Here is a 27,315-nt window from a genome sequence, read left to right as displayed (position 1 = left end):
TCTGCAAGTCCGTCGTATCCTAGCACGTGTTTCACCGACTGCAAGGGTAGATTCAGATCCATCAATTTGTGGTGACCTTCAAAGGGAAAGCACTTAATTAAAATGCCGACAAGCTTCTTGACTATTTAAAGTACCTAGAGAATTAAAAGACCCTTGAATGTATGTGTGTATTTTTTAATGACTTAAGATCAAGGTACACGGAGGCTGGTGCGTCCTCAAATATCTTGTCACTGTACGCTGTCTCACTAATTCTGGTTAAAACGCGGAATATTTCGTCTTCCAGGACTTAGCTGCCACTGGCTCTGTCCATAAATCCACCTCGGCGACACGGATGGCAGCCCGGCCCGGCGGCCCATCTGCTCCCGTTGGGGGGGGGGGGGGGTGCTGAATTTAACGGCAGTTGGCCTCGCGGTCGGGTGACGGGTGCTGGGGTGACACGCGGCGGCAGATCAGTGGCCGGGCCGCCCCGCTGGCAGGCTGGGGGAGTGGAGTTAGATTAGTGGCAGGCTGGGGGAAGGTTAGTGGCCGCCCTCCTAGGAGTATGAGTTAGTTAGCTCGCATCGGCTGGCCGGCCGGGAGAATAGAGTTTGCTCTCAGTGGCCGGCTGGGAGTGGAGTTAGCTTGGAGTGAGCAGCTGGGGAGGAAAGTTAGCTCAGTGCAGTGGCCGGCCGGCTGGGGAGGGGAGTCAGCTGTGTGGATCGACAACGCACATGGAGTTGGCTGGGTCTGCTGTCAGCGGTGGTCAGTGCTGTAGCAGCGTTTCGTTTTTCTTCTTTCGTTGATTAATTTCTGCTTCGTTGGTAGACAGTACCCATATTGACAACAATTGCTTCAAAGCTGTTATAATAGTGCCAGCATTTTGCATTTCTTTCCATCGCATACCTCTTCAAGGCTACGCAAGTTTTCACAATGCGCCACTCAACGGTCTGACCAAGGGTCTGACTATCCAATCGTATCGATTTCAGTGTTTTGTGAGGCTTCAGTGCATGGTTGATTGCTTTTGGCGTATGCTAGATATGAAAGTGAAAACAGCAATGTGGGATTGCGATAAGCAAACACCAGTATCAAACTCGTGGTGAGGGGTGTTGGCACGGAATGACACTTCAAATTTGGATCTGACATGTTTGTCTTGCCGGAGACACGCTTGCGCCCACCTTTCCTCGCATTCCGGCGCCTCAGCGGGGATTGAGTTGTCACGGGTGAGAGGAGTTGTCACTGGTGAGTGGAGTAGTCACTGGTGAGTGAGCGGTGCGTCGCCGCGGAGGTGTTTTCCTCGAGCGGCGCGCGCTGCCGTGTGTGGGTGCCGGTGTCGGTGGGACCGTGTTTTGAGGTGTCGTGTCAGTCAGGGCCGGCTGACTGACCGCTGGTATTTACTGCCATCTGCGTACCGGGTAGTGCAGAAGGACTGAACTCTGGTAGTCCGCTGGGACTGACAGGCTGATCTGCGTTCTGGGTAGTCAGGAGGGACAGGACCAGGACCCGGGTTTTCGGGAGTGACAGAATGCGTGTCTGGGGTGACAAGCCGGCCTGGTCAAGACCGGGACGGTGGCTACATGAAATATCGCCATCGCTCCTATACATATGTATTATATAACCACACCACGCGCTTGTCTGATTTACATATCGTCATCAAACAGCCGGCCGGACCGTCCTCCGAGCGGGCGGCGGCCCTCCGGTTCGACGTTGGCACGTTATTCAGCAATGAATAGTGAAGGGCAACGGGACAAATTATCGAAGTTTCCAATTTCGAATGTGTTTGATTTAGTTACTGCCTTTGTGAAATGAAGCATCTCTTCACGTTGGGTGAAGCAGATGCCGATTGCCATTAGTAATGCTTTTTCACATGTTTGGCGTTGACTCGACACATGCGTTAGCGGTTTGACGTTGCCACCTGTGGGAGGCTGTGGGAGACACTTAGGTCGCTACGCTCGCCGTCCGTACTGCTCATGACGTCCCCACTCCACGGCAGAGCTCAGCCCGGCCGGACCGCGCCAACTGGAAACTTGGCGTGGAGGCGCCCTTTGACAGCGCTGCTGATTGATCAGCCATAAAATATACTGAAGAATCACTTTTTTCGACAGTCAATAAGGATGTCTATTTTTACATCAAGATTTGTTGCAGCTTACCGTGGTTGAAACTCCTAAAATCGGTGGTCTTATTGCTTAAGCACTACTCAGAACTATCACGCAACGGGCGCACCAACAGGTGCGTTACTATTTGCTCCGCTATAAATTCGATATTTTTAGAGGTATAAGTGATGTTTTCTTCTTTTGTCACGTAATTCTAAGGAGTAAGCTTTTATATCACTGCCGAAAACTAAAAGCATATTTAGTTTATATTTTATTCAGTCAAACCTTTTGATACGAGTCTTATTTGTTTTTTCTGTGTTTTTGTTTTCTTTTGTTATTTCTTTTTCTTTGTTTCTTTTTGGCGTTTCGTATGCGTACACATTACCTTCACATACCTATTTTGCAGTAGATTGCTGCCGCGCTTAAAGTTTAAAATTAAACGTTTTTACCTTTGCGGCCACTTCTATTTGAACCACCGTTCATTGCTTGATAACCACACAGTAACTGGTTCAAAGTACGCCCTTGACTCGGATAATTAATTGACAAAAAGTGCATACTTGTTTTACGGAAACTAAGATGGCGTCACTGAAGGCATTTAGCAAAATGTTCCGTGCCTTGCGCTTTTGTCGGTCAGTCAGCGCCGGCCGTTCGACAGAGCTACTCGCGGTGCGGGCACAGGTGATGAGTCACCATCTAGTAGCTAGCAGCTCCCCGTCTTCTGGTGATGTGAGGAGATGCTGGACTCGGCCGGCTTATAGGCCCCTATCTGCCGGACGCCGGATTTACAGATGATTTACCGCCCGTGACTACCGTTGGGCATCCCATCAGAGGGGACTCCGCTGATCGAGAGGGGAGATACCGCTGATCCAGAGGTGACGCCGCTGATCTAGAGGTGGCGCCGCTGGTCCAGAGGTGACGCCGCTGATCCAGAGGTGGCGCCGCTGATCCAGAAGTGATACCGCTGATCCAGAGGGGACGCCGCTGATCCAGAGGTGACGCCGCTGATCCATCAGAGGTGACGCCGCTGATCCAGAGGTGACGCCGCTGGTCCAGAGGTGACGCCGCTGATGCAGAGGTGACGCCGCTGATCCAGAGGTGACGCCGCTGATCTATCAGAGCCCAGAGGTGACGCCGCTGATCCAGAGGGGACGCTGCTGATCCAGCAGACAGAGGTGGATGGCGAACGTGTTAGTGCTTATGGGCAAGAGTGGGACTGTTTGCTTATTCGAATATCGTTCTCTAGTAAGCACGTCAGACGTACACTCCCCTACTAAGTGATGTTCGCCCCCCGACGGCCCAGCGTTTGACTGGAGCGGTAGACTGCGCCGTCTCACACCCAGGCTCAGCGGCACAGCACATCCCTCTGGCCTCAACGGTAGACTGTGCCGCCTCACACCCACGCTCAGCGGCACAGTATATCTCTCTGGCCTCACACTCGCTACAGACGCGTTTGACCGGGTCAGGGACGCGCCGCGCTGGTTGCCTTATCGCTCACAGTCACATATCTGTGGCTAGGGGGCCTGCTGCGAATCGCTGGTCTTTCTGTGTCGACTCGAATATGATGCTTGTAAGTGGTCACGATCGCATTTAGCTCAGTAAGATTAGTTATAGCAATTTATATCGTTTATTTTCTCCCGGGTGGGGTGGGGGGGGGGGTGTTTGCCCACACTTGCCAATGTTTGTGTGTGTCTGTAACGGAAACTGCGGCGCACAGCGACGCAAAACTTGGCACAAGTTATGAATTTCGTATCGTGTCTGGAATTGTTGACACCTGGTCACATCATAAAGTCAGGTCAAAATGTTCCTCTTTTTAGCGATGGCACCCGGATACAGGTGAATAATGGCACACCGAATCACAAAATTCCACTCTTGACCCATTTTATGCCCCTGAAGTCATCTCACATCATGATACGTCTCCGTAACCCTCGCCGGCACGGGGGGAACTGAATGCACCCGCCACCCCCCCCCCCCCCCCACCCAAGGCTTCAAGCGAATAACTCGCGTAAAAAGCAGCCGATTGCGACAAAGCTTTCAGTACCCTCGCATTGATCAATTTCACATCTACCCTGAAAATTTCATGACCCTGACCAAAATGACCGTTGACATGTGACTACTTTCCGAGGCCATGTTTGGCCGGAAGCGCGATTCGGCGTATGTCGGCTCGCATTAGCCGCGCGTTTGCAAGCTTTTCGTGGTTTCAAACGTTCATACATGTGATTTGGTGCTGCTCCCATGCAATAGGGTGGATGGCAATGTCACCTGAAGGTCAGGCCAGGTCAGGTCATTGATCTTTGGTGACCTCGGTTCACTTTTTCGAGTTTTACATGTTTCTATGCTGGTTTTTGGAGATGAATTCGAATTTAGAAAGCATTTGAACATTTACTAAGTAGTTTTGGTGCCTTCGTAACATGTTACGAAGTTGTCAGAGGCGGTTGACAGGTACTACGAATATCCGTCACGACCCCTACTGGTTGACCTGACCTGACCTGACCTGACCTGGTCTAAATGCTTACAGACATCATCTGTGATCAAAAGTATAACACGATATTCGTGATCAGCATCCCCCCCCCAAAAAAAAACCATAGCAGCGACACTCAACCAATGACCTAGAGCCTTAAAATTGGGCATCATCGGCTTTCTCTCGTCACGGGCAACACGCTCGTTTTTTAAGCGACGCTCTAGCTCGATCAGGGGCCAAACGGCAAGGGGGGTCCAACCGACCCCCCCCCCCTACACTTTAGAAGCTGGCAAACGCCGGACACATGCGAGGGTTAAAATAGGATATAATCGGTTTCCTCTCGTGAGGGGCAACACGTTTGTTTTTTCCATAAAGCTCTAGCTTGATCAGGGGCGAAACGCGAGTGGGGTTGTACCCCCCCCCCCCCTCCCCTTGTGCCGTCGAAGGACGCAAAATGGCCTGTGCCGGCGATGGTTAACAGTTTTTGACAATGTCTTTAGATAACACATGATAGAACGCTGAAAAACACCGATGCGTTCAGCTCAATGATAGGAATCGAATGATAGGCACAACATGACCTTTTCTATGAGCTTGACCTGAGATCATTTTTGTAAATTAAATTTCAATGTATGGTTCATTTGACGCGTCTTCACGAAAGAAACGCGATCCCGGTTAAATCAACGTAATAAAAGCATGACGCCATAGGTTATTACAGAAAAACTATCCGCAAAACGTCAAATTTTGAAAGTTTTTGCCCTCTGGAGTATAAACCATTTACTCTAGGTCCAATCTGAGAAAATACACACAAAAAAACTCAAAGAGCTATTCAATGCGCTCTTCTACGGCGCTGTGCTCTAACAGCTCCAGACTTGACTTATGCGCCGCTTGTGAGAAGTTGTCAAAATGGGGAACCAGAATTCGTGATAATTTTAATGCTGGTGACCTGCAGTGACCTTAGCGATAATCTGATGGAATAATAACCCATGAAAAATCCAACAGTGGGCTATAGATTGCTTTTTACTGCGTCTTTTTCTTTTTTGCTTTCTTACCTTCCGAGATAACCATGCGTGGTCAAATACTTGTGTTGCCCCCTCCCTCACCCCCCACCATGGTAACGTTGGCTGAGAGGCCCACCTGTCAATTGCTCGGGATTCACCGACCACCGGCGCCACGCAACCACTCGACCGTTTTCTCCGAAGCGCCAGTGAACAACCTCGCGACCCACGTTCTCCCCTGCCTCGCAGACAAGCTGTGGCTGAGCCCTCACCTCGAACTGGTCACATGACTGACCTCGCCCGAGGCTCGCCAAGTGACCAAAGCGCAGACTGGGCGCCGCGGTGCCATGGGGTCGCCACCTATCAGAACAACAGTTTCACTGCGATAACACTCGAAAACCACCACAGGTCCGTGACGCTGTGGTTAGAAGGTGGGCTTGTAATTGAGAGGCGGTGCGTTCGGATCCTGCGGACGTCGTAACTTTTCTGCAGAAAGGAGATCCGTGCCATTGAACTCATAGCTGGCTGTATGAACTCATAGTTTCCTGTATGTCGTTGCATGACTTACCTGTTAACGCGTAGCATTACTTGAAATTATCTACTAGTGTGTATAGAAAGGAAGCATATTGCAGCGACTTCATTAGATAAAGCCCAGTTACTTATGTCTGCAGAGAGATGTCATCAAGGATGCTGAGTGGTGTCAAGGCATGCCGCCAACACCTCCGCACGTTCCACCATTTACACAGGCTTTGGCCTGCAATTGCAAACTGTAATTGATACCTACGCTGTCATCCCACAGCCGTTAGTTATAGGTCGTGGGCCCCGGACCTGGCTCCGCCTTGTGTTTACAGTGTCAAGTCATTTACCACCGGTCGGCCGGTCACGTGACTGACCTAGCCCGAGGCTTGGCCGGGTGACAGAAATGCGGGCCGCGTGCTGACTGGTCGTTTCGCTGAGTTCGATGCACCTCCACGGGCGTAAAACGCTGGGCTGCGCGGGCCTACGAGGGTGTGCCGCAGCGGCAGAGATCGTACCGATAGTGGGATGGGAACGTCCCGATAGGACAGCCCGTCCTGCCGCTCAAACGGTCACCCCGGAAATGATGTAATCGAATGAGGAGTTTCCGTCACCTGCACCGGTCGTGTGGTGGGGTGACCGCCGTCTGGAAAGGGAAACATGAGGAGCATGATGACTTCGTCCCGAGGAGGACAAGAATTAATTTAATGCCGCGCTAGGAAAAACAAGTTCCCAACAAAAGCAATCACCCCAGCGTGGCCCGAACACACAACCCTCCAATCTATAGTCCAGCACCCTGCTGCTACGCCACGGAATACGCACAGACCAAGGCACAGACTCCCAATTTGAAAGTAGATAAGTTTGTCGGAAGCCGCGGAGGTGTATCAATTGTGGGCGAAACGATCAGTCGGCACGCGGCCCGCACTCTGGTCAGACAGCCGGGGCTCGGGCTAGGTCAGTCACGTGACCGACCGACTGGTGGTGAAGGACTCCACACTGTAAACACAGGCGGAGCCAGATCCGGGAGCCAAGGATGTAACTAACGGCCGTGGGGTCAGGGGTGCCAGATTATGTGTGACAGGTAGGGCCTTGGCCTACAGTTTACAAATGCAGGCTTAAGTGAAAATGGTCCTTGTTATTGCATTGGTGCAACGAGCAGAGATGTTGGCGGCACCTTTGACACCATTTACGTAACATTTAGGAAATGACATGTCTATGCAGTTGTAAATATCTGGGATCTAAGTAGGTATGCAAGTCGCTGCAATAGGTATGATTTTCTATTCTTGATAATTAAAATAAATGCAACGCATAAACACTAAACAGCACGCAACGATAAACACGAAGCTATTAACCAACCAGCTGTCAAGTTACAATAGCACAGATCTCCTTTCTGTAGAAAAGCAAAGACTCCCGCGCGATCCGAACACACGACAATTCAAAGGCCAGCCCGACGCCATACCACAGCGCCACGGATCCGCGGGCTGACCCGGCCCGGCCGGCTGCAGTGTCGATAGGTCGCGACCCTATGGCACCGCACCGCCCAGCCTGCGCTTGGGTCACTTGACCAAGCCTCGGGCGAGGTAAGTCATGTGACCGGTTCGAAGTGAGGGAACCCACACAGAATCCAGTAGTGAGTGAGATACGGAGCCCCGGGGCATAACCACGTGCCTGTAGTTAGGGACTTGAACCACCACCAGGGTCCCGAGGGCCGAAGTTTATACGCGGACAATATAACTAAAGTTTTTTATAGTCTATATTACCTATAAAGTTTATATAGTTATCCTACAAAGCTGCACTTATTTGTGGGCGAGTGGCTGCTGGCGGTGGTGGGTCTCGTGATGATTTATGATTGATGCGTTTTATAAGCAATTAAATAAATAATCAGGATACAAGAGACGGGCCAACACAGAAGTGAGAGCAGACTTTGGGTTTGTTGCTTTTCTCACTCTTTTTTTTTAGCGGGATAGCCGGGTTGTTTTCCATTGCCGCGCAGTTCCTTTCAAGCGCTGACGGATTTGTTCAGCCGCAGCTTGGCTACGGGCAGGGGAGAACGAAGGTCGCGAGGTCGTTCACTGGCGCTTCGGAGAAAACAGCTGAGTGCAGTGGTTGCGTGGCGCCGGTGGTCAGCGAATCCCAGCATCTGACAGAACCAAGGAGCTGTTCGTGACCGTTTCTCTCACTCTCTCTCTAGACCAATGTCAACGGCCAGATATTTCGACCATTGTGTCAAGGCCACAGGTAGGGTTCGCTAACGAACCACCACGGAGGGTTTTTGAGAATATAGAGATAATATTCTGATAATATTGATGTGAAATATTGCCATGAATGGGCTGCAAAGTGCCGACATGGACCACAGCCCAATCTAGCCGTCAAGGTATTCCATATTCTTCATAAAATAGTTACAATAAACACAGTTATAGCACAGTTATAATGAGCCTTGTATTAGGCATACTATAAGAAAAGGAGAAGGAAAATTAGGAAGGATATTTCGAATAAGTATGAGAGTGGTTCAGATGTTCAGAGATTCTGAGGGCAAGGCAGAAGGATGCCGTGTTTTGAAGCTGCACCGGCAGTTTTGTAGCCTATCCGGATGAGATGAACGGCATGGCATCGCTCTGGCACGGTTCGTCGGAAAGTCAAATCATTCACAAAAGAAACGACATATACCATTCGATAGCTGACGGTGGGACGATGCCATAAATGTGTTTTTATCGAAATCGTTTGATGGCCTTTTTCAAAAATTGTGTTTTTGTAAAAACGTAATAATTCTTTATTCAACCAGCTGTCCAGGACATTCTTAAAAACATATGCATGTTTGTTTCGTTTTCCAGTGAAAGCTGAATGCCAAAGAAACAATATGTAGCAATAAAATATCCTCAAATATTAATATGCGCTTCTCACAGCCGGCAACAGGGCGCAATCACACAACTGAACGTCACGATGGATCAAAGTCATCCACACAGACGGCGTGAAATGACCCTTATCGACTCGCCGACCCACCGCTACACAATGATGCAAATGGGGTTCACGACTCACGAGTGGCCATAAATGCCGAAAAGGCCCAAATTTCAAGTTCACCTTATCGAATAAATCGCAAAATGGCCAGTCGGGCAAATGTTTGGAGTGTCTGAAAAACATGATTTTCATGTTTTTGTCAAAACCGACCTCGTGTATGATTGTCAGAAGTCGTGAAATTTTCTATGTCGTAAAATGACTGTCAGATACTCGCAACTTCAAACGCCGCTAGCGTGCGTTCATTTCATACAAATGGCAAAAAAAAAATATATATATGGCAATGATCCACAAAGTCTTCTGCTTTTAATGCAGGGTCACAAAAAGCCGTATTTCTTTTGGTTTGGCGTTTATCTAACTATTTGTCATCATATTGCAATCGCAGTTTTTTATTTATAAATATTTGCTTTCGTTTCACCTACAGCAGTTCACACAGTGTGAGCCCGTTAGTGCACCATACCATAGCATTCCCTAATCATTTCTAAGCCGTACTGTGAAAGAATGAAGGCGCTAGCACAGGGCTGACCGGCGCTACTAAAGTTTTCGTCCGTTGCGGTCGGGTGCCGCGGCGCGGTGGTCGGCCCGGGCGGCCGCGCCGCGCGGGCGGGCGGCCACAGCGGGGTTTCGTCGGTGCATCCCTCTGCTGTTCCTAAACGAAGTGTCCTAGGGCCTCGCGACAAAATCCAACGGATTGCTCTTGACAAGATCTCGCGAGTGAGCATATTCCTTTTGAGTTAAGGTCAATATTTGACCCACTTATAGCAGGTCAAAGTTAAACGTCTGTCGAAATTGCAATCCGCGGTGAAAGCAATCCGCCCCGACTGCGACACCCGACCGCAACGGACAAAAACTTCAATAGCGTCGGTCTGCCCTGTGCTAGCGCCTTAATTCTTTCACGGTGTGACTTAGAAATGGTTAGGGAATGCTATGGTATGGTGCACTAACGGGCACACACTGTGTAGACTGCTGTAGGTGAAACGAAAGCAAATATTTTTTAGTAAAACCTGCGATTGCAACATGATGACAAATGATTCGATGACCGCCAAACCAAAACAGATGCGGCTTTTTGTGACCCCGCGTGAGAAGCAGCAGGCCTTAGGAATCATTGTAATGCATAATTGTTTGCAGTTTGTATTAAATGAACGCACGCTAGCGGCGTTTGAACTTGAAAGTATCTGACAGTCATTTTACGACATAGAAAATGTCACGACTTCTGACAATCATACACGAGGCCGGTTTTGACAAAAACATGAAAACTATGTGATTCAGATGCGATATTTACTTGGTTAGCCATATAGTGATTTACTCGGTTTGGTAAACTTGACTTTTTTGGTATTTATAGCCACTCGTCAACCCCATTTGCATCACTGTGCGCTAGGTCCGCCTGACCGGCCACGGAATACGTTCGAGTCTCGTCCTACTAAACAAGTGTCATATTTGTTTGTTAAACGATCCATATCACTATCAAAGTTTTTCAGGATACCGGTGAAGAAAGTTCATTCTTCTGCTAGATTGACTTACAACATGCTTTAACTTACATTTTCTTATACAGGCTTTGCTCCGTCCCGCTGCGCTCAATGCCCGCGCGGGGAAAGTTAGCGGGGTTTCACTGTCAGAGGTTGTACCAGTGACAACTGTTTGGCCCTGTGACCGGTCGAAGGTTACCCCGCCCCGCCGGGCGCTACCCCCACTTCTGACCAGTTGAAGCCGATACAGCCTCTGACAGCTCAGCGCGGCCAACTCTTCTTGTATGGGCATAGCTGAGTTGAGCAAAGTAGACAAAAACAAATGCAAATTCATACATGATGTGAAAATGACAGAGCAATGAAGCTTCCTCTCAGGTATCCTGAACAGCTTAAGTACCGACTTGAATTGTTAAACTAGCAAAAATGACGTCTGTTTAGTAGGGCGACAGCCGAACGTCTCTTCTGTGGCCCGTCAGACAGCTGAGAGCGCCGGGTCTGCGCGTCGATAAGGGTCATTTGACGCCTTTGTGTGGCTTACTTTGATCCGTCGTGACACTGAGTTGTGTGATTGCGCCTTGTTGCCGGCTGTGAGAGACACATCTTAATATTTCAGAATACTTTTTCGCTACATATTGTTCTTTTGGCATTCAGCTTTCACTGGTAATCGAAAAAAACATGACTATGATTTAAAGATTGTCCTGGACAGCTCGTTGAATAAAATAAAAAAATTTTACGATTTTACAAAAACGCAATTTCTTAAAAAGGCCATCGAACGATTTCTATATAAAATACTGTTTTGGAATCAGCTCACCGTCAGCTTTCGAACGGTATATTTCGTTTCTTTGGTGGATGAAATGACTTTCCGACGAGCCGTGCTGGTTCAACCGCTAACGCATTCCACCTATAAAAATAAAACCAGCATAACGCCTTTTGGGGCGACTAACGGAGCGAGCGAGAGGGTGGGCCTTGCACGTGCGAAATCGCGAAGGGTATCTCCAACTGACTTGTGCACAGCACCCTACTAACCGGTCTCTAGCGATGTGCCAAATTTGAGCACAATCGGCCCAGCCGTTCTCGAGATCTGGAAGCGGCACCCTGCACGTGCGGACATGCAAAATGGGCCCCAACTGACTTTTGCACGGCACCCTGCTAACCGGTCCCTAACCGCGTACCAAATTTGAGCGCAATCGGTCCAGCCGTTCTCGAGATCTGGAATCGACCCCTGCACGTGCGCACGTGCAGCAGCACCCCAACTGTGGCACATGCAAAGGCATTGCCTTGTGGGTGCCTACCTACATGCCAAGTTTCAGCGCAATCGGCCCAGTAGTTACCGAGATATTGCAATTGTTACAAAACTGACACCTCTTCGTTTTGCACGTGCCACGTGCATAAGGGGTCACCCACATGCATCGGAAATAGTCCAATACTTGGTAGAAGGAATGAAACTACCCTACAAAAATTACCGCATGTAAATCGGTCAAGTGGTTGCTGAGATATAAGCATCGCAAAAGCGTGACCACGGCCGGCCGGCCGCTCATACTCAGAAATGTCCGTTATTCTACGTAAGACTTCGCTCGCTCCGTAATGAGTGGTAAGGCGGCCAGCGCAGCGCGGCGCGTCCCTGACCCAGCCCAACGCGTCTGTGCCGAGCGTGAGGCCAGAGGGGTATACTGTACCGCTGAACCTGGGTGTGAGGCGGCGCAGTCTACCGCTCCAGTCAAACGCTGGGCCGTCGGGGGGCGAACATCACTTAGTAGGTGAGTGTACGCAGTCGGTCATTGTTCAATGTCCATTGTTTAGCGACAAAGGTACCCGACAATAGCCCCTGTCCTGCCTCAGGTACCTGTAAAAGGAGGGAACGGTGCATGCTCACGCTTCCCTGTCGATATTTCCGATCATAAACCATTCGATTAAGGCCTCCAGAGTTAAATATACCTTTTGGTCACCAGTGGGCGCTGTTCGGGACCATGATTAGTCGGTATCCGTGATTGGAAGCAACATTTACGGCTGGTATGCTGCCCTATGTGCTGCAGCGCTGGGCGTCATTGATCCTCCACCCTCAGCAGACCCCAGCTGACCGCTCAGACGCCACAGGTGCAGAGGAGCTCCCTGTGCCGCCCCCGCCCCCGCCCCCGCCCCCGCCGACAGCGCGTCCCGCCGGACCGCCCGCCGGCTCCCAATGCCCCTTTGTTGGCCGGTGGGTGCGTGCCGCCGCCCCGGGCGTCCGCCGGCTGCTGCTGCTGCGCCCGCGGCCTCGACCCCGCCCCCGCCCCCGCAGCGCCCCGAAATGGGGTCAGCAGGTCTCCGGCGCACTCCTCTCTCGCTGGAAATAATGGAAGGCGCCGATCATAACATGGACACAGCTTCTGCGACACGCAGTCCGCACATGCCTTCGGGATTTGTGAGGGATGTAGTGCTATTACCATGCGATTGTTTCAGTTTCCCAAACATTGTCCTCTTGAGGCGCGTTCAGCTAAGTCCATTGTCCGATTCAATGATGCTGTGACACGAAGTCGGCGTGGGCACGTCTAATGGACCCCTCCCTTCCCCCCATCAGGCTGATAGCGATCCGCTTCTGCCTCTGACCGTGGGTAGATGTCGGGGACGCGTATCAGGGCGGCAAACTGGTCTGATGTCTCTTACAGGCTGTATTATTTTTCCGATTCGCACGCTCAGATTGTCTGTCAGCTCCCAGCAGTAGTATCGAGCTGTTGAAGGGCGAGTAATTGCGTGAGTCTGTTCTCATGAGTGCCGTTCACCGGATTGACACGACTCCCATGGGAGATCAACCAGATTGGACTCAGTTTTGGTATGCACTTATAACTATCGGCATCCTATCTCAACTTTTTGGTTGACGTTCATCTGTGCTCACGGTCTTTTATTCCTCCGTACTTGATTCAAATGCCCTTGGGATCAGCATTATTAATTGATATCCATTGTCATCTTAGCACATAAATCGATGTCAAAGCCGGTGTCAAAATATTTAGGTAACGTTTTCCCACTTCATTTAAGCCTTTTCGTAAATATTAAGACAGTAAGATTATTTTCTTAACGTGACACGATGATGTCAGTCTCGGGCATTGTCTTCAGAATAGGTATTAGTGTCACTACGTCACAAGACAGCTCTTTCGTGTCTTGGACCTATCGTGCCTTGTCACCATTCTTCTATTGCTGACCCGTCTTTCCATTTTGAGGTGGTTTTGCGCTGTCACGGCGGTACTGTAGGAATTGTGTTTGATATGATGTGCCGAGGTAGGGTGTTGTCTGTGTACTCTGGGGAAGGGGCTCGCTCTCCGCCCCTGCGGCTACCGGCGGGTCGGTCAAGTGCCGCCGGCAGCGCGGAAGGTGCCGTTAACTGACATTGCCGGTGCGTAGACGGAAACCGGCTGGCTTCTTATCCCCAATGTTTGTGTAACTGCCGCGGACCCGTACTCTCGTGGGTGAGAGAAGTGCACTTGGGTCTCATCAGTTCCATTTCTGTTCCAGGATGAGGAAGTTTGCATGTTTTTTTTTCGGGCAGGATCTACTCAGCACGGCCATTCCTGGTTACTGAATTTCTGGGTCTGAGATATGGGTTGTGCCATGCTTCCTTCGAGTTCCAGAAATGGTCACGGAGCCGGCCGTGCAATGCCGCTGTGTCGAACCGGACCAAACAAAGGCAGTGCCGCCCCCGGTCGGCCCAGTATTATCGGCAACCGGTGGAGGTTGGGCTGAAGTCTGCTGGATACGGCGCCGATCCGTAGTGGGGCAGTCATTTTTTAGGCGTCTAGCGCTTTCCATCTGGCTGGTTGATTCATGTAACGTACACGCTGGGGTGGGAGGATCTCACAGCTCGTCAGAGCTACAGACGCTCCCCCGCGATATTACCTGGATTGTTTGCAGTATTCGGCCCCCGTCGGCCGCTGACTGATTGACGGAGCTTACGTCGTGTAGTGGTTTGTCGCTGAGGACACTCCACCGGTGCAGTTTTAATTCGTGGTCGGTCTGTCAAGCATTAGAAGGCTCGTCAGCTGTTCACCGGTTTCTGAGCCGGAGGACGGCATCTCCCGGAAATTGGCTGCTGGTGTTGTGGTCTGTCGATGAAGGTCCGATGACTGGCGTGAGGTGCACACCGGCCGGGCGGCTGCAACTCAGGAAATGATGACTGGGTGAGCACTGAGCGGGCATTCGATGTCGGTGTTGCTGATCCAACCTGCTGGTTATCATGGAGTGGCGCCAAAGCGCAGTATCAACACCTGCGACCTCCTGGTTTCCGACCAGACTGTGATTCACACTGGAGTCACGGCCGCCGGAACTGACGCCCCGGGGTCGCGCCGCCGCGCCGTCTGCCCGCTCCCCTTCCCGTGCGGTCCCCTCCGTGACCCGGCCGCCGCCGATGGCTCACGAGCGGCCCGTGAGAGCCGTCACCGTGAGTCACGGATAGCTCGGTCCTACCGACCGGACCCGCTGCGCGCCGGGTGTGTGTGTGTGCTCGGACTCAGGCAGGAGGAGTGCGGTGGATGGCTTTCGGATTTTATGCGGTGTGTTTCAGCACAAGATTCGTGAAAATGCACACTAATGGACTGGTACAGATGTGTTGCCTTGCTTTCACTACTGGTTAGGGTGGTCCTCATCCAATATCACTCAGTATATGTTCAGTGTTTACTGGCAATGCGATGTCCGTTTAGAGACAACAGAAATGCTGCAAACTCGAGGCCTACCCGGACCAGTAGGCTCGCCCTGCACGGGAACGGGGTCCTGATAAGCGGTCAGCGTGGTCTGGTGACGTGATCGCTCCTTGGTCAGTGACCAAGAGAAGGTCGCTGGCCGCCGGCTGACTACCGCGCAGCGCTTTCGCCGGCGACGAACGTGCTCGATGCTGCTAACCGTTCACTGTGTCTCCATCCGCTCTCCCCGGTTCACAGTCTCCCGTTCGCCGGTGAAGGTGCTCGGATCGGCGTCCGGCGGGTACCGACCCGTCCGATCTGCTCTCCGTCCCGGCCCGGCCTGTTTCGTCACCGGCAGTAGGGCACCGAGAAAGTGTGAGGATGCGCCGGACCGGTCGCACCTCAGATCTGATCCCGGGGATGATATGTCGGCGGATTCTCGGTCGTTAGGAGACTGATGGATTGATAGCTCTGCGGACAGGTCGGACGTGACGACGCTAGCACGGTTCGTCGGAAGGTCATCTCAGGCTCAAAAGAAACGGTATATACCATTCGAAAGCTGACGGTGAGCTGAATCCAAATAGGGGAGACCCGGGAGGTATGGGCCGGTTTTGTGAAAAGGCAATTTTCTTCCAGTGGGTAGTGGTTACACCCGGTTTTTCACTCTGTGCACGTGAAATTGCCTTTCGCCTGCAAAGTGTGCCTGATATTAGGCATCAGGGATCAACTATTTTGTCCCGAGATAACTTTTAATAAATCATGCGCTTTTTCGATCCATCAAAATACACCGGGAGGTATGGGCCATGGTCCGGGAGGTATGGGCCGGTGCCATGTTTCATATCATTTTCCCGAAAATGAGAATAATACTTTTAGCTGGTATCTACCTTGATCCCTCGTAGAGCCCAGGAACCGCATAAGCGGCCAACAGCTTACTTCATGGAGGTCACTTGGGCCTATATGTATTTTGGTAAACTCAATCATGCACCATGAAATGAAATATATAATATTTTTCTGTTCGAATGAAATTTGAAGTTAAATTTTCAACATTGCGCGATAAAAATGAAATTTATTGAAAATGACACTCAATGAAAGCATCTTTTTATTGATTTAGGATCAACGGGGGTGGGTGGCCCGAACCTCCCGGTTAGGACGCCAGAATTTGCGTAGCATCTCAGCTCATAATCTTGCAAGAAAGCTTCAAATTGTCTATCCAGCCTTAATTTGCATGCTTTAAACTTTATGTTAGCATTGGTCTGACATCATAAAACGAGCCTGGTTCAAATTTATCACGAATTTTCTGTATGTACAATATTTTACTCGAAGAGGGCTAAAACGCTTTATCACCGCTCATTGCCAAAGAAGACTGAGGAAGATTTTGAAAATCACGTGGGATGTATAACAGAATGGCTGCTACCAGTTAACACGGTCAGATGTGTAAAAACACGCAACACTTCTTCAAAACTGCGATGGCCCATACCTCCAGGGGGCCCATACCTCCCGGGTCTCCCCTATGTATTTTTTATCAAAATCGATCGATGACCTTTTTTTGAAAATTGCGTTTTTGTAAAAACTTAATAATATTTTATTCAACGGGCTGTCCCGGACATTCTTGAAAACATAAACATGTAATTTTTGAGTTCCAGTGAAAGCTGAACGCCAAAAGAACAATATTTAGCGAAGCAATATTTCCAAACATTAATATGCGTCTCCCACAGCCGACAATAAGGCGCAATCACACAGCTCAGTGTCACGATGGACCAAAGTCAGCCACAAAGAAGCGTGAAATGACCCTTATCGACTCGCAGACCCGGCGCTCTCGGCCCGCCTGACCGGCCACGGAAGAAACGTTCGAGTCTCGTCCTGCTAAACAAGTGTTGAATTTGTCAGTTTAACTGTCCACATCGCTATTAAAGTTATTCAGGATACCTGTGAAGAAAATTCATTGTTCTGCTTCATTTACAACGTTCTTTAATTAACATTTTTCTTATACATGTTTTGTTCCATTCAGCTGCGATCAGTGCCCGCGCAGGGGAAGTGAGCGGGGTTTCACTGTCAGAGGCTGTACTGGTGACAGCTGCTCGGCCGTGCGACCGGTCAAAGGTTACCCTGCCCCGCCGGGCGCTACCCCCACTCCACCCGAGCTGAGGCCGGTGCAACCTCTGACATTTCAGCGCGGCCAATTTTCCTTATATGGGCATGATACCAAGCTCAATTGAGCAAAGCAGACATGAACAAATGCACATTAATGCATGATGTGAAGATGACAGAACAATGAATTTTCTTCACAGGTATCCTGAATAACTTTTATAGCGATGTGGACAGTTAAACTGACAAATATGACATTTGTTTAGTAGAACGAGAGCCGAACGTTCTTTCCGTGGCCGGTCAGGCGGGCCGAGAGCGCCGGGTCTGTGAGTCGATAAGGGTCATTTCGCGCTTCTTTGTGGCTGACTTTGGTCCATCGTGACACTGAACTGTGTGATTGCGCCTTATTGTCGGCTGTGGGAGACGCATATTAATGTTTGGAAATATTCTTTCGCTAAATATTGTTCTTTTGGCGTTCAGCTTTCACTGGAACTCAAAAATATATGTTTATGTCTTCAAGAATGTCCGGGACAGCCCGTTGAATAAAAGATTATTAAGTTTTTACAAAAACGCAATTTTCAAAAAAGGCCATCGATCGATTTTGATAAAAATTACATTTTTGGATTCAGCTCACCGTCAGCTTTCGAATGGTATATATCGTTTCTTTTGAGCCTGAGATGACCTTCCGACGAACCGTGCTAGGACGGCGGGCGCCACCGCTAACACTGTGCTAAGAGGGCCACATAACCAGCTTAGCCGCGCTCCTCCACACTCCACCGTCTCCCTCTCCTACCCATTACGAGATGACCTTGGCTTTGCTAGCACGGGCCCGGGGCGACTGCTCATCCGCAGCTTAGGACCGTGATTGGATTCTGGAATCAGTTGGTATGCGGCTGTGGGAGGGGTGTTCGTTATCCTCTCCTGACGAGGGCCGGGCTTCTGCAGTGGGACGGGCGGCGTCACTGGACTGCTGCCCGTGCCCCGCGGGTCACCGCACGACCCGGCCCCACCCGCGCCAGGTCCCCCGTGATCGGCTGTGTATCCCGTCCGCTCCTCCCCTCCCCCTCGGCCTTCTCCGGTGGGCAGGGTGCTGCTCCGAGCGGCGGACGTGCCGATTGCCGGGCTATACCTACAACGGCTTGGCCGTGAGCGTGATTAATGGTTAGTCTGCAGGAGAGCCCTGAAATTTGTCAGAACGTTCTATCCGATGAGAGATAAAAAATCAGGCGAGTTATCAATGCTGAGCTGTAGTGCTTCGCCGCGCCAGGGCAGCTCATGTGTTGGGTGGAGAGTCGATATGGCGTTTTCAGTTTTGCATATCTCTATTTGCTGTAGACTGATAGCGTCGACACGAAAAAGGTGATTGGAGGTGCCCGGTGAGCACGGTTCCCGTGTCGGCCGTGTGCGGGTCACGTTTGGTGCCGTGACCCGGCGAGGTCAGGTCAGCGCCGTGTCGGGGGCGGTGTGCGGTCACGATCCGGCTCCGGGTCGGGTCACTAAGCATTGATCAGCGCTGACAGGGGGGCCTTGAGCCGGCCCGCGCGCCGTGACCTCAGGACGTCGGACCGCGCGGCGTGTCCTCAGGACGGCGGGCAGGCTGCACTCACACGGCATGGACTTATAGCACAGGGGTCCGCCGGGTGCAGAGTGATGAATGGTTGACTGACGGACAGACCGCTGCTAATCTGAGGGTGACACGCCGCATGGAGAGTACAATTCTGCCAACATTTTGCTGCTTTTTAAGTCAGACCTAACTGCAAAAGCCAAATAGGGTGATGACGTGATTAATTACATCATTACTGATTTATGAGGAAATTACCAATGAGTACTTACCCAAGAGCGGGATCTGTTACATATAAGGACCAGATTTGGTCGCACGTATGAAAATCGAAACAATTGACCACAGCTATTGAAATTCTGTGACGGACGGCTCGAGTCCTCAGGCTCCCTTCTAATCAGGTCATTCACGTTCGTTCTGACGCTGGAAGCCGTAGCGCCACGTTTACTTCATCGCGCGTCTTATTTGAGATTCTATGACTGCTCTGGAATGTACCGCGTCCAGACCTCATGTCCAGCCGCACCATTCGGCTGATTGTCCCTCGCTGGGTCTCGCATTCCTCCGTAACGTGGAGGAGTGTGCCATCCGGACAGCCTCGTGCCGCTTACTGGGTCACGTGCCGGGGGTGGGCCAGACGCGAGTAACTACATACCGCCGGGGAGGCTCCCTGGAGGGGGTGATCTGAAGCGAGCACCTACATGCCGCCGCCGGGGAGGCTCCCCGGAGGGGGTGACCACTGACCACCACAGGGGCCGGTCAGGCTCTCCGGCTCCGACCGTACGGAACCGCTTACAGCCGCGCCCGCCGCGCCTCGGCTGACCTCTGCCGCCGCCTCTGGCAGCCGTGCGGTGTCAGGTGCGCGCGTGTAAAGTGCCGGGGACCGGTGGCGGTTACCGGGCGTGTGAGCCGACCTCGAGCTGGATACGAGCGCATCCATCATTTCACCAGACCTGTCCGCTGAACTATGGGATCCTTCTGAGAGCCGCGGCTGAAATGGGAGGGAAGCTGTGCAGTGAGCACTGCCCTGACTGGACGGATCAGTCACCTCCTGTCGCAGTCAGGGTGCGCTGAGATGAGATGACGGTGGCAGCAGATACTCGTGGAGGTGCGGCTGACGGGTACCCATCTGTTCCCCTTCTGCTTGTAGCGGCACGGTCGATTTGTGACCATCAACGACGATAATGTGCCAGTGATCTGTCGATATCTATGCTCCACTAGGTCACGAGAGTAGAGGTTTCACGCATGGTCCTGTAATGCTGGCTCAACCCCCTACTCGTATTTCCAATGCGCTCCACCATTAATATTTGCGGGACCGATGACGTGAGCTCGTGAATGACTGCATCTGCAATTCAATGAAGAGCTCGCAGTTGCTAGGAGCTGTTTGTTTGAATGTCAAGTGCCTGATCGGCTTAGTACGCCTGGTGCGCATGGTAGGACCTTGTAGCATACATGCTTCTCTCGGTTGGCTGACAGTGTCATGTAGCGTCTCTTTCCGCGTTAAGATTAGTTTTGGCCGGGACACGATTCAGGGTCCCAAAAACACAGTAAGAGGATGATCTTATGATCCAGCCATGACGAAAATGCTGCTGTAGCGGAAGCTTTGAGCCCCTGCTTGCCGAAATGAGCTGATATTTTCACTTTTGTCTAGATAACGTCGCCATCTAAGGTGTGGCCGTCCAATGTCCACGTGTGGTCGGCGTGTCTGGCATTGGAGGTCAGGGTCAGCCGCAGGTGGCGGGTCGCCGTCACTGGGCGAGGGGAGAGGGACATTAGGTGTCGGCCGTCCGCGTCTGTCGGGGTGCCGAGCTGTGCTGAGCTGAGGTGGCTGTTCTCTGATCCATCCGTGTTTCGCCGCCTCTCTGCCTTCCTGCCTGACCGTGGGGAGCTCGGGAGATGTCCCCTCCCCCGGCCCTGAGGGGCATACATCCGGGGGAGCCCGAGAGCCGGACGGGTGTCCGTGAGAGCAGTTCATCCGGGCCGCTGCCGCCTCCCGTGTCCATGAGACGACTTAGAAAGGCATCAGCGACACGAGGGCCGGCCACAGCAACAGCTCAGCTGAATTATGACGCCTGGGCGGAGCGTGCTCCGCTGTCGGCGCAGCTCGAGCGACAGCAAGCCGCGGCCCCCTGGTGTGCCGCGAGCTGACACCCTCGGTGCTTAGTCCCCATGGTGTGCACTGTGCCGCGAGCTGGCACCCCGGCACTTAGACGTGGGTCTCGGGCCTGTGGTGCTTAACATTCTTAACATTTGTTCTCTCTCTCTCTCTCTCTCTCTCTCTCTCTCTCTCTCTCTCTCTCTCTCTCTCTCTCTCTCTCTCTCTCTCTCTCTCTCTCTCTCTCTCTCTCTCTCTCTCTCTCTCTCTCTCTCTCTCTCTCTCTCTCTCTTCTCTCTTTCCCCTCTCTCTGTCTCTATCTATCTCTTCTCTCCTTTTCTCTCTTCACCTCGCAGTCGACCGGCCCATGAATTAGTCGATGGAGGTCGCCCGGGTGCCCATCTCTCGCCCTGGGCAGGGGGTGGGCCACATCACGGACACGGAGCGTACCGTCACACCGTGGCCGTGAGAGGGGCGCCGGAGTCCGGGGCGGTCTGGGAACAGGATGTGGGCCCGCCGTCCCCCGGCAGCGGGTTCACGGCAGAGCTGCTAACAGCACCGCCCACGGCCCGCCGCGACTGACGACAGGGTGGCAGTGACGTCAGGAGGTGACGAGTGACGTCATTGTGGTCTCACCTTTCAAACCAGTCACCTGACCGGGGCTAAATGCTCCTCTGAGGCCGCACCTAGCTCGGAACCCGCCAGACCGCAACTGTAACCTCAGATTTAAGCGATGGAGCCGAGACGGTGTGCTTGGCGCGCACCGTGTCACCCCTCCCACCCTGTGCGGTAGGTGCGCTCCGCGCAGAGCCGGCCGAGGGGAGACGACGCCGTGCGCAGGTCCGAGCGCCGGCCCGGAGTGTCGGTCCGTCCGGTCCCTCTGAGCCGAGGGAGGGCAGGGACAGGTCCTGAACGCGGTTCCCAGAGTGTCGGCAAGCGCCGTGTTCACACCGCTATCAGATCGGCGGCTAACCGCAGCCATATTTCCCAGAGGCGCGGACCGGCGCCTGATGCCACAACCGCCTTCCTGGCGGCCCGCTGGCTGGCGTTTTTAAACTGCAGCTAACATTTAGTGGGATTGTATCCGAGCATCTACCTTCGGACTGATGGGAGTTTGTTTCTATCCGAGTTTCTGCGTCTGAGGCTGAGCCGTGGGAGTTTGTTTCGGAAGGAGCTCTGAAATATTTGTGGCGTGACGGTGCTGTTAACCGGCGGCGAGCTGCGGTCGAGCTAACACGCGGCGCCAGTTTTGACCAGGAAGACGTGCCAAATGGTATATCCTGTTAGTGAGTCGGTCTTTAGAGTCTACCCGGACGGTTACTGTGTTTGTAGCCGCCGCGAACTCGACATTCGCATGGCGTTTCTTTTCTGCCCGCATAGGTATATTCAATGATGAGTGACGTTCCGGTGAATTGACAATCCTTTCGCGATACGCATTACGCAAGTCACTCTGTATAACGATCCATCATTTATCCATGGATCACATTTCGTTGTTAAAACATCCATCATATTCGTTCACGGTAATTCGTAATGCCGATTTGATTCATCAGATATGCGCAAACATTAGGGCTCAGTCGCTGTTACGTAACGGGCTCAGCGGATCACGCGAGGGCGACCGCCCACTCCCCACTACTTACTCCCCGGAAAACTGGCGTCATCACAGTCCCATCCCCTGCCAATCCAGTGTCCAAGCCGGTCCCCGTCCAGTCCTCCATCGGACCCATTGAAACACTCGGCCGGCGCAGAGCTGAGGATTATGGTATGAGTCGCGCGGCCTCTGGTGCCGTGCAGAATGGGAAGTGGCTCGCCTCAGCGCTGCCCATACTCAGCGGAGACCGCGGCTAGATGTGCCGGGGATAAGTTGACACGAAAAGGAAATATTCCAGAGATACCCGGGGCGGCGGTGATTTGAGTATTTCTGTGTGCTGTGTTCGTCACTGCTTACGTCTGTCTTTGTGTCTATGTCTGGTGATGTCGGTCTCTCCGCGCAGAAGGCGGCGGTAGAATTGAATGTATGTCTGTTGTCTGTATGTTTTTATCTGTATAGTATAGTTGTGTTATAGTTGAATGGAGCGTGTCTGTTGTGTCTTGGTCTCTGTCTGATGTTTGTCTCTCTGTCCACTCAGGGGGAGGGGGAGGCAGGTTTGAGTGAGTGTCTCAACTCTTTGGGACTGTCTCTGTGCCTCCTTGTGTCTATCTGATTGTCTCTCTCGCTCTGTCTCTGTCTCCGTGTCTCTGTCTGATGATGCCCCTCTCTGTCCACCCAGGAGGCTGCTGCCGAGGAGGGTGTCACGCGGCTCCAGCAGCTGCTCTCTGTGTCTGTGTATTGTCTCTGTCTGATGATGTCTCTCTCGCTCTATCTGTCCGTTCAGGAGGCGGCGGCCGAGGAGGGCGTCACGCGGCTCCAGCAGCTGCTCTATGTGTCTGTGTATTGTCTCTGTCTGATGATGCCCCTATTTGTCCGTTCAGGAGGAGGCGGTCGAGGAGGGCGTCACGCGGCTCCAGCAGCTGCTCTCTGTGTCTGTGTATTGTCTCTGTCTGATGTTTGTCTCACTGTCCCCTCAGGAGGCTGCGGCGGAGGAGGGCGTCACGCGGCTCCAGCAGCTGCTCTATGTGTCTGTGTATTGTCTCTGTCTGATGTCTCTCTGTCCGTTCAGGAGGCGGCGGCCGAGGAGGGCGTCACGCGGCTCCAGCAGCTGCTCTCTGTGTCGGTGTATTGTCTCTGTCTGATGATGTCCCTCTCTGTCCGTTCAGGAGGCGGCGGCCGAGGAGGGCGTCACGCGGCTCCAGCAGCTGCTCTCTGTGTCGGTGTATTGTCTCTGTCTGATGATGTCCCTCTCTGTCCGTTCAGGAGGCGGCGGCCGAGGAGGGCGTCACGCGGCTCCAGCAGCTGCTCTATGTGTCTGTGTATTGTCTCTGTCTGATGATGTCCCTATTTGTCCGTTCAGGAGGCTGCGGCCGAGGAGGGCGTCACGCGGCTCCAGCAGCTGCTCTCTGGTCTGTGTATTGTCTCTGTCTGATGTCTCTCTCTGTCCGTTCAGGAGGCGGCGGCCGAGGAGGGCGTCACGCGGCTGCAGCAGCTACTCTATGTGTCTGTCTCCGTGTCTCTGTCTGATGATGCCCCTATCTGTCCGTTCAGGAGGCGGCTGCCGAGGAGGGCGTCACGCGGCTCCAGCAGCTGCTCTCTGGTCTGTGTATTGTCTCTGTCTGATGATGTCTGTCTCTGTCCGTTCAGGAGGCGGCGGCCGAGGAGGGTGTCACGCGGCTCCAGCAGCTGCTCTCGCAGGCGGAGCCGGTGCTGGCCGGCGCCGATGGTGTGGCCGTCACCGCCGACCTGGAGCCGCTGCTGCAGCAGCTGTCGGCCGCCTCCGACCGGCCCTGCCACCTGCTCTGGGCCGACGGCGACGCAGACGGCGGCCGCGTCAGGTAACAGCTCCCATAGACAGCGGCCGGGTCAGGTAACAGCTCCCCATAGACAGACAGCGGCCGGGTCAGGTAACAGCTCCCCATAGACAGACAGCGGCCGGGTCAGGTAACAGCTCCCCATAGACAGACAGCGGTCGGGTCAGGTAACAGCTCCCCATAGACAGCGGCCGGGTCAGGTAACAGCCCCCCATAGACAGACAGCGGCCGGGTCAGGTAACAGCCCCCCACAGACAGCGGCCGGGTCAGGTAACAGCTCCCCATTGACAGACAGCGGCCGCGTCAGGTAACAGCCCCCATAGACAGCGGCCGGGTCAGGTAGCAGCCCCCATAGACAGACAGCGGTCGGGTCAGGTAACAGCTCCCCATAGACAGCGGCCGGGTCAGGTAACAGCCCCCATAGACAGTGGCCGGGTCAGGTAACAGCCCCCATAGACAGCGGCCGCGTCAGGTAACAGCTCCCTATAGACAGCGGCCGCGTCAGGTAACAGCTCCCCATAGACAGCGGCCGGGTCAGGTAACAGCCCCCCATAGACAGACAGCGGTCGGGTCAGGTAACAGCTCCCCATAGACAGCGGCCGGGTCAGGTAACAGCCCCCATAGACAGCGGCCGCGTCAGGTAACAGCTTTCCCCATAGACAGTGGCCGGGTCAGGTAACAGCTCCCCATAGACAGACAGCGGTCGGGTCAGGTAACAGCTCCCCATAGACAGCGGCCGGGTCAGGTAACAGCTTTCCCCATAGACAGTGGCCGGGTCAGGTAACAGCTCCCCATAGACAGCGGCCGGGTCAGGTAACAGCTTTCCCCATAGACAGCGGTCGGGTCAGGTAACAGCCCCCATAGACAGCGGCCGCGTCAGGTAACAGCTTTCCCCATAGACAGTGGCCGGGTCAGGTAACAGCTCCCCATAGACAGAGAGCGGCCGGGTCAGGTAACAGCCCCCCACAGACAGCGGCCGGGTCAGGTAACAGCTCCCCATTGACAGACAGCGGCCGCGTCAGGTAACAGCCCCCATAGACAGCGGCCGGGTCAGGTAGCAGCTCCCCATAGACAGACAGCGGTCGGGTCAGGTAACAGCTCCCCATAGACAGCGGCCGGGTCAGGTAACAGCCCCCATAGACAGCGGCCGGGTCAGGTGGGATAAACAGACAGACTCAGTCGGCCCTGCCACCTGCTCTGGGCCGACGGCGACGCAGACAGCGGCCGCGTCAGGTAGGATGCTCACAAGACTACTACTTGTTCATTTATATAGACGTCTACCACCGCCACCATGGTGTCACCACCAGTCCTGTGTGGTGTCCTCTCCCACCGGGCTGACCCCCCGTGCCGAGGATCTCCCGTGACGGTAGCGGGTTCCGGTGCCGTCACATCCACCGGTCCCGGGGAGCCGCGGGCTGTGAGTGACGGTCCGGCTGGGGACGCGGCTCCGAGACATGTGCCGCTTCCGGGGGCCAGTTTTTCAAACGCCCGTCAGTGGAGCTATCAGTGGAGAGTCACACAGTGGAGATACCGGCCCATACTGACGATATCATCTCATCTCATGTGCCATGTCCTATTGTTCTTTTTTATGATCAACGTGAGTGTTGCACTGTCCTGTTTTTCTTTTTCTTTTTACACTGTCAATAAAATGTTGGCAATATGATAAATGCATTACGATATTTGTCCATGACTTGTGGATGACTGCTTAGCTCAGTGACATCCTGTTCGTCAGTATCGTAGTAATACATTGGCGTATGTAAATTGAATATTGGAATGAATAACTTCCCCCCCCCCCCCTCGAAAAAATGAGGGGCCATTTGGCAGTTTCGGTTGGTTTTTAATTTAGAAACTGGATAGGCCTTCAAACTGACTAGAAAATGTGTGCATATCAGACTTGTGTTCTGGTTCTATGACCTTTTCAGTGGTGGCTAGTTAGGTTTTGGTCGAGTAGTTGAATAGCGTGAACGATTCGCTCAACCATGCTCAACTTAGCACCCGCTCTTAGTAGTTGGTCGGACTATCAAATTCAATAATGTTCAACAAGCTGTTTTGTTGATTGTCTGGCTGTCTGATGGCTGTTTGTCTGGACCCGCTGCCTTGTAAACTCCGCTTTGCCCGCTGTGGTCGCCAGCTTCCTGGCCGACAAGACGCTGCTGACCTCTATCGGCGACCACGGGAAGCTGGAGGTGGACATTGCGCCACCAGTGCGTCTGCTGTCGGACGCTGAGCTCCCTGCAGACCATGTCGTCACCGAGATCACGCCCGATATGCTCGCTGAAGGTCAGACCGACCGACCGGGCTGCACTGTGTTTATCTGAGAAATTTCTAACCAGGCTGTTACCAAAAAGGGCAGATCGATAAGATCGTTCCTAGGTTGACATTCGTTCATTCTCTAAAAGGGCATATTTTGTGTTTACACGTTGTTTTGTTTACTGTGGTCCCGTCAATGGACCAATTGATATTTCCAACATGTTTGTATTCCGCGGTAAAATGACGGTTCATGTCTACGCGAATCCGCCCTTGGTCTGTGGTCCTGTGCTCAGACTTTCCCTACGCCCAGAGCTGCTCTCAGACTGCCCCCTCCCCCCCCCCCCGTACACTTGGGTTCGCTGCGCGTGTGCTCCTCTGACGCTCTGTGTTTCCCGCTGCTCTGTCGGCGCTGGCGGGCGCCCTCTGACCATGCTCTCCCCTCCCCTCCGCAGAGGAGGAGCCGGTGCGTGACACCACGCCGGCCGTGTGCTCCGAGCCGGCCATCCCTCCGGCGGCGGCGGCCGGCACTGTGGAGCTGCTGGCGGTCACAGCGTCCCGGCCGCTGCCGCCGACGCCGGCGCGCCCCGGCAGCTCGCCGCGCCCCCCGTCCGACCGCCGACTGGCGGCGGTGTTCCCGGCCCCGGCCCCGGCCCCGGTCCCGGCTGCCGCCCCCGCCGCCAGGGACAGCGGACGCACGGAGGCCGCGGACGGCTCCCTGGCGCCCTGTGAGTACAGCCCACTGTCGGCCTCTGGGGGCGCTGGGCCG

The 27,315-nt window shown here is 53.3% G+C and overlaps 1 protein-coding gene across 1 annotated transcript in view; it reads left to right on the top strand.

Annotated features, from left to right (window-relative positions):
• Window positions 1–27,315, top strand: part of LOC122388662 (tudor domain-containing protein 1-like) — a 54,716-nt gene that overhangs the window by 16,268 nt on the left and 11,133 nt on the right. Inside the window, exons 3-5 of the mRNA XM_043379932.1 lie at window positions 24,133–24,323; window positions 26,431–26,579; window positions 27,002–27,274. Coding sequence (XP_043235867.1) covers window positions 24,133–24,323; window positions 26,431–26,579; window positions 27,002–27,274 — 613 coding nt within the window. The remainder of the gene's footprint in view (window positions 1–24,132; window positions 24,324–26,430; window positions 26,580–27,001; window positions 27,275–27,315) is intronic.

The sequence above is a fragment of the Amphibalanus amphitrite genome, unplaced genomic scaffold, assembly GCF_019059575.1.
Source record: "Amphibalanus amphitrite isolate SeventyFive unplaced genomic scaffold, NRLGWU_Aamphi_draft 000330F_arrow, whole genome shotgun sequence".
NCBI lineage: Eukaryota > Metazoa > Arthropoda > Thecostraca > Balanomorpha > Balanidae > Amphibalanus > Amphibalanus amphitrite.
This window is presented reverse-complemented; position numbering and strand designations above follow the sequence as displayed.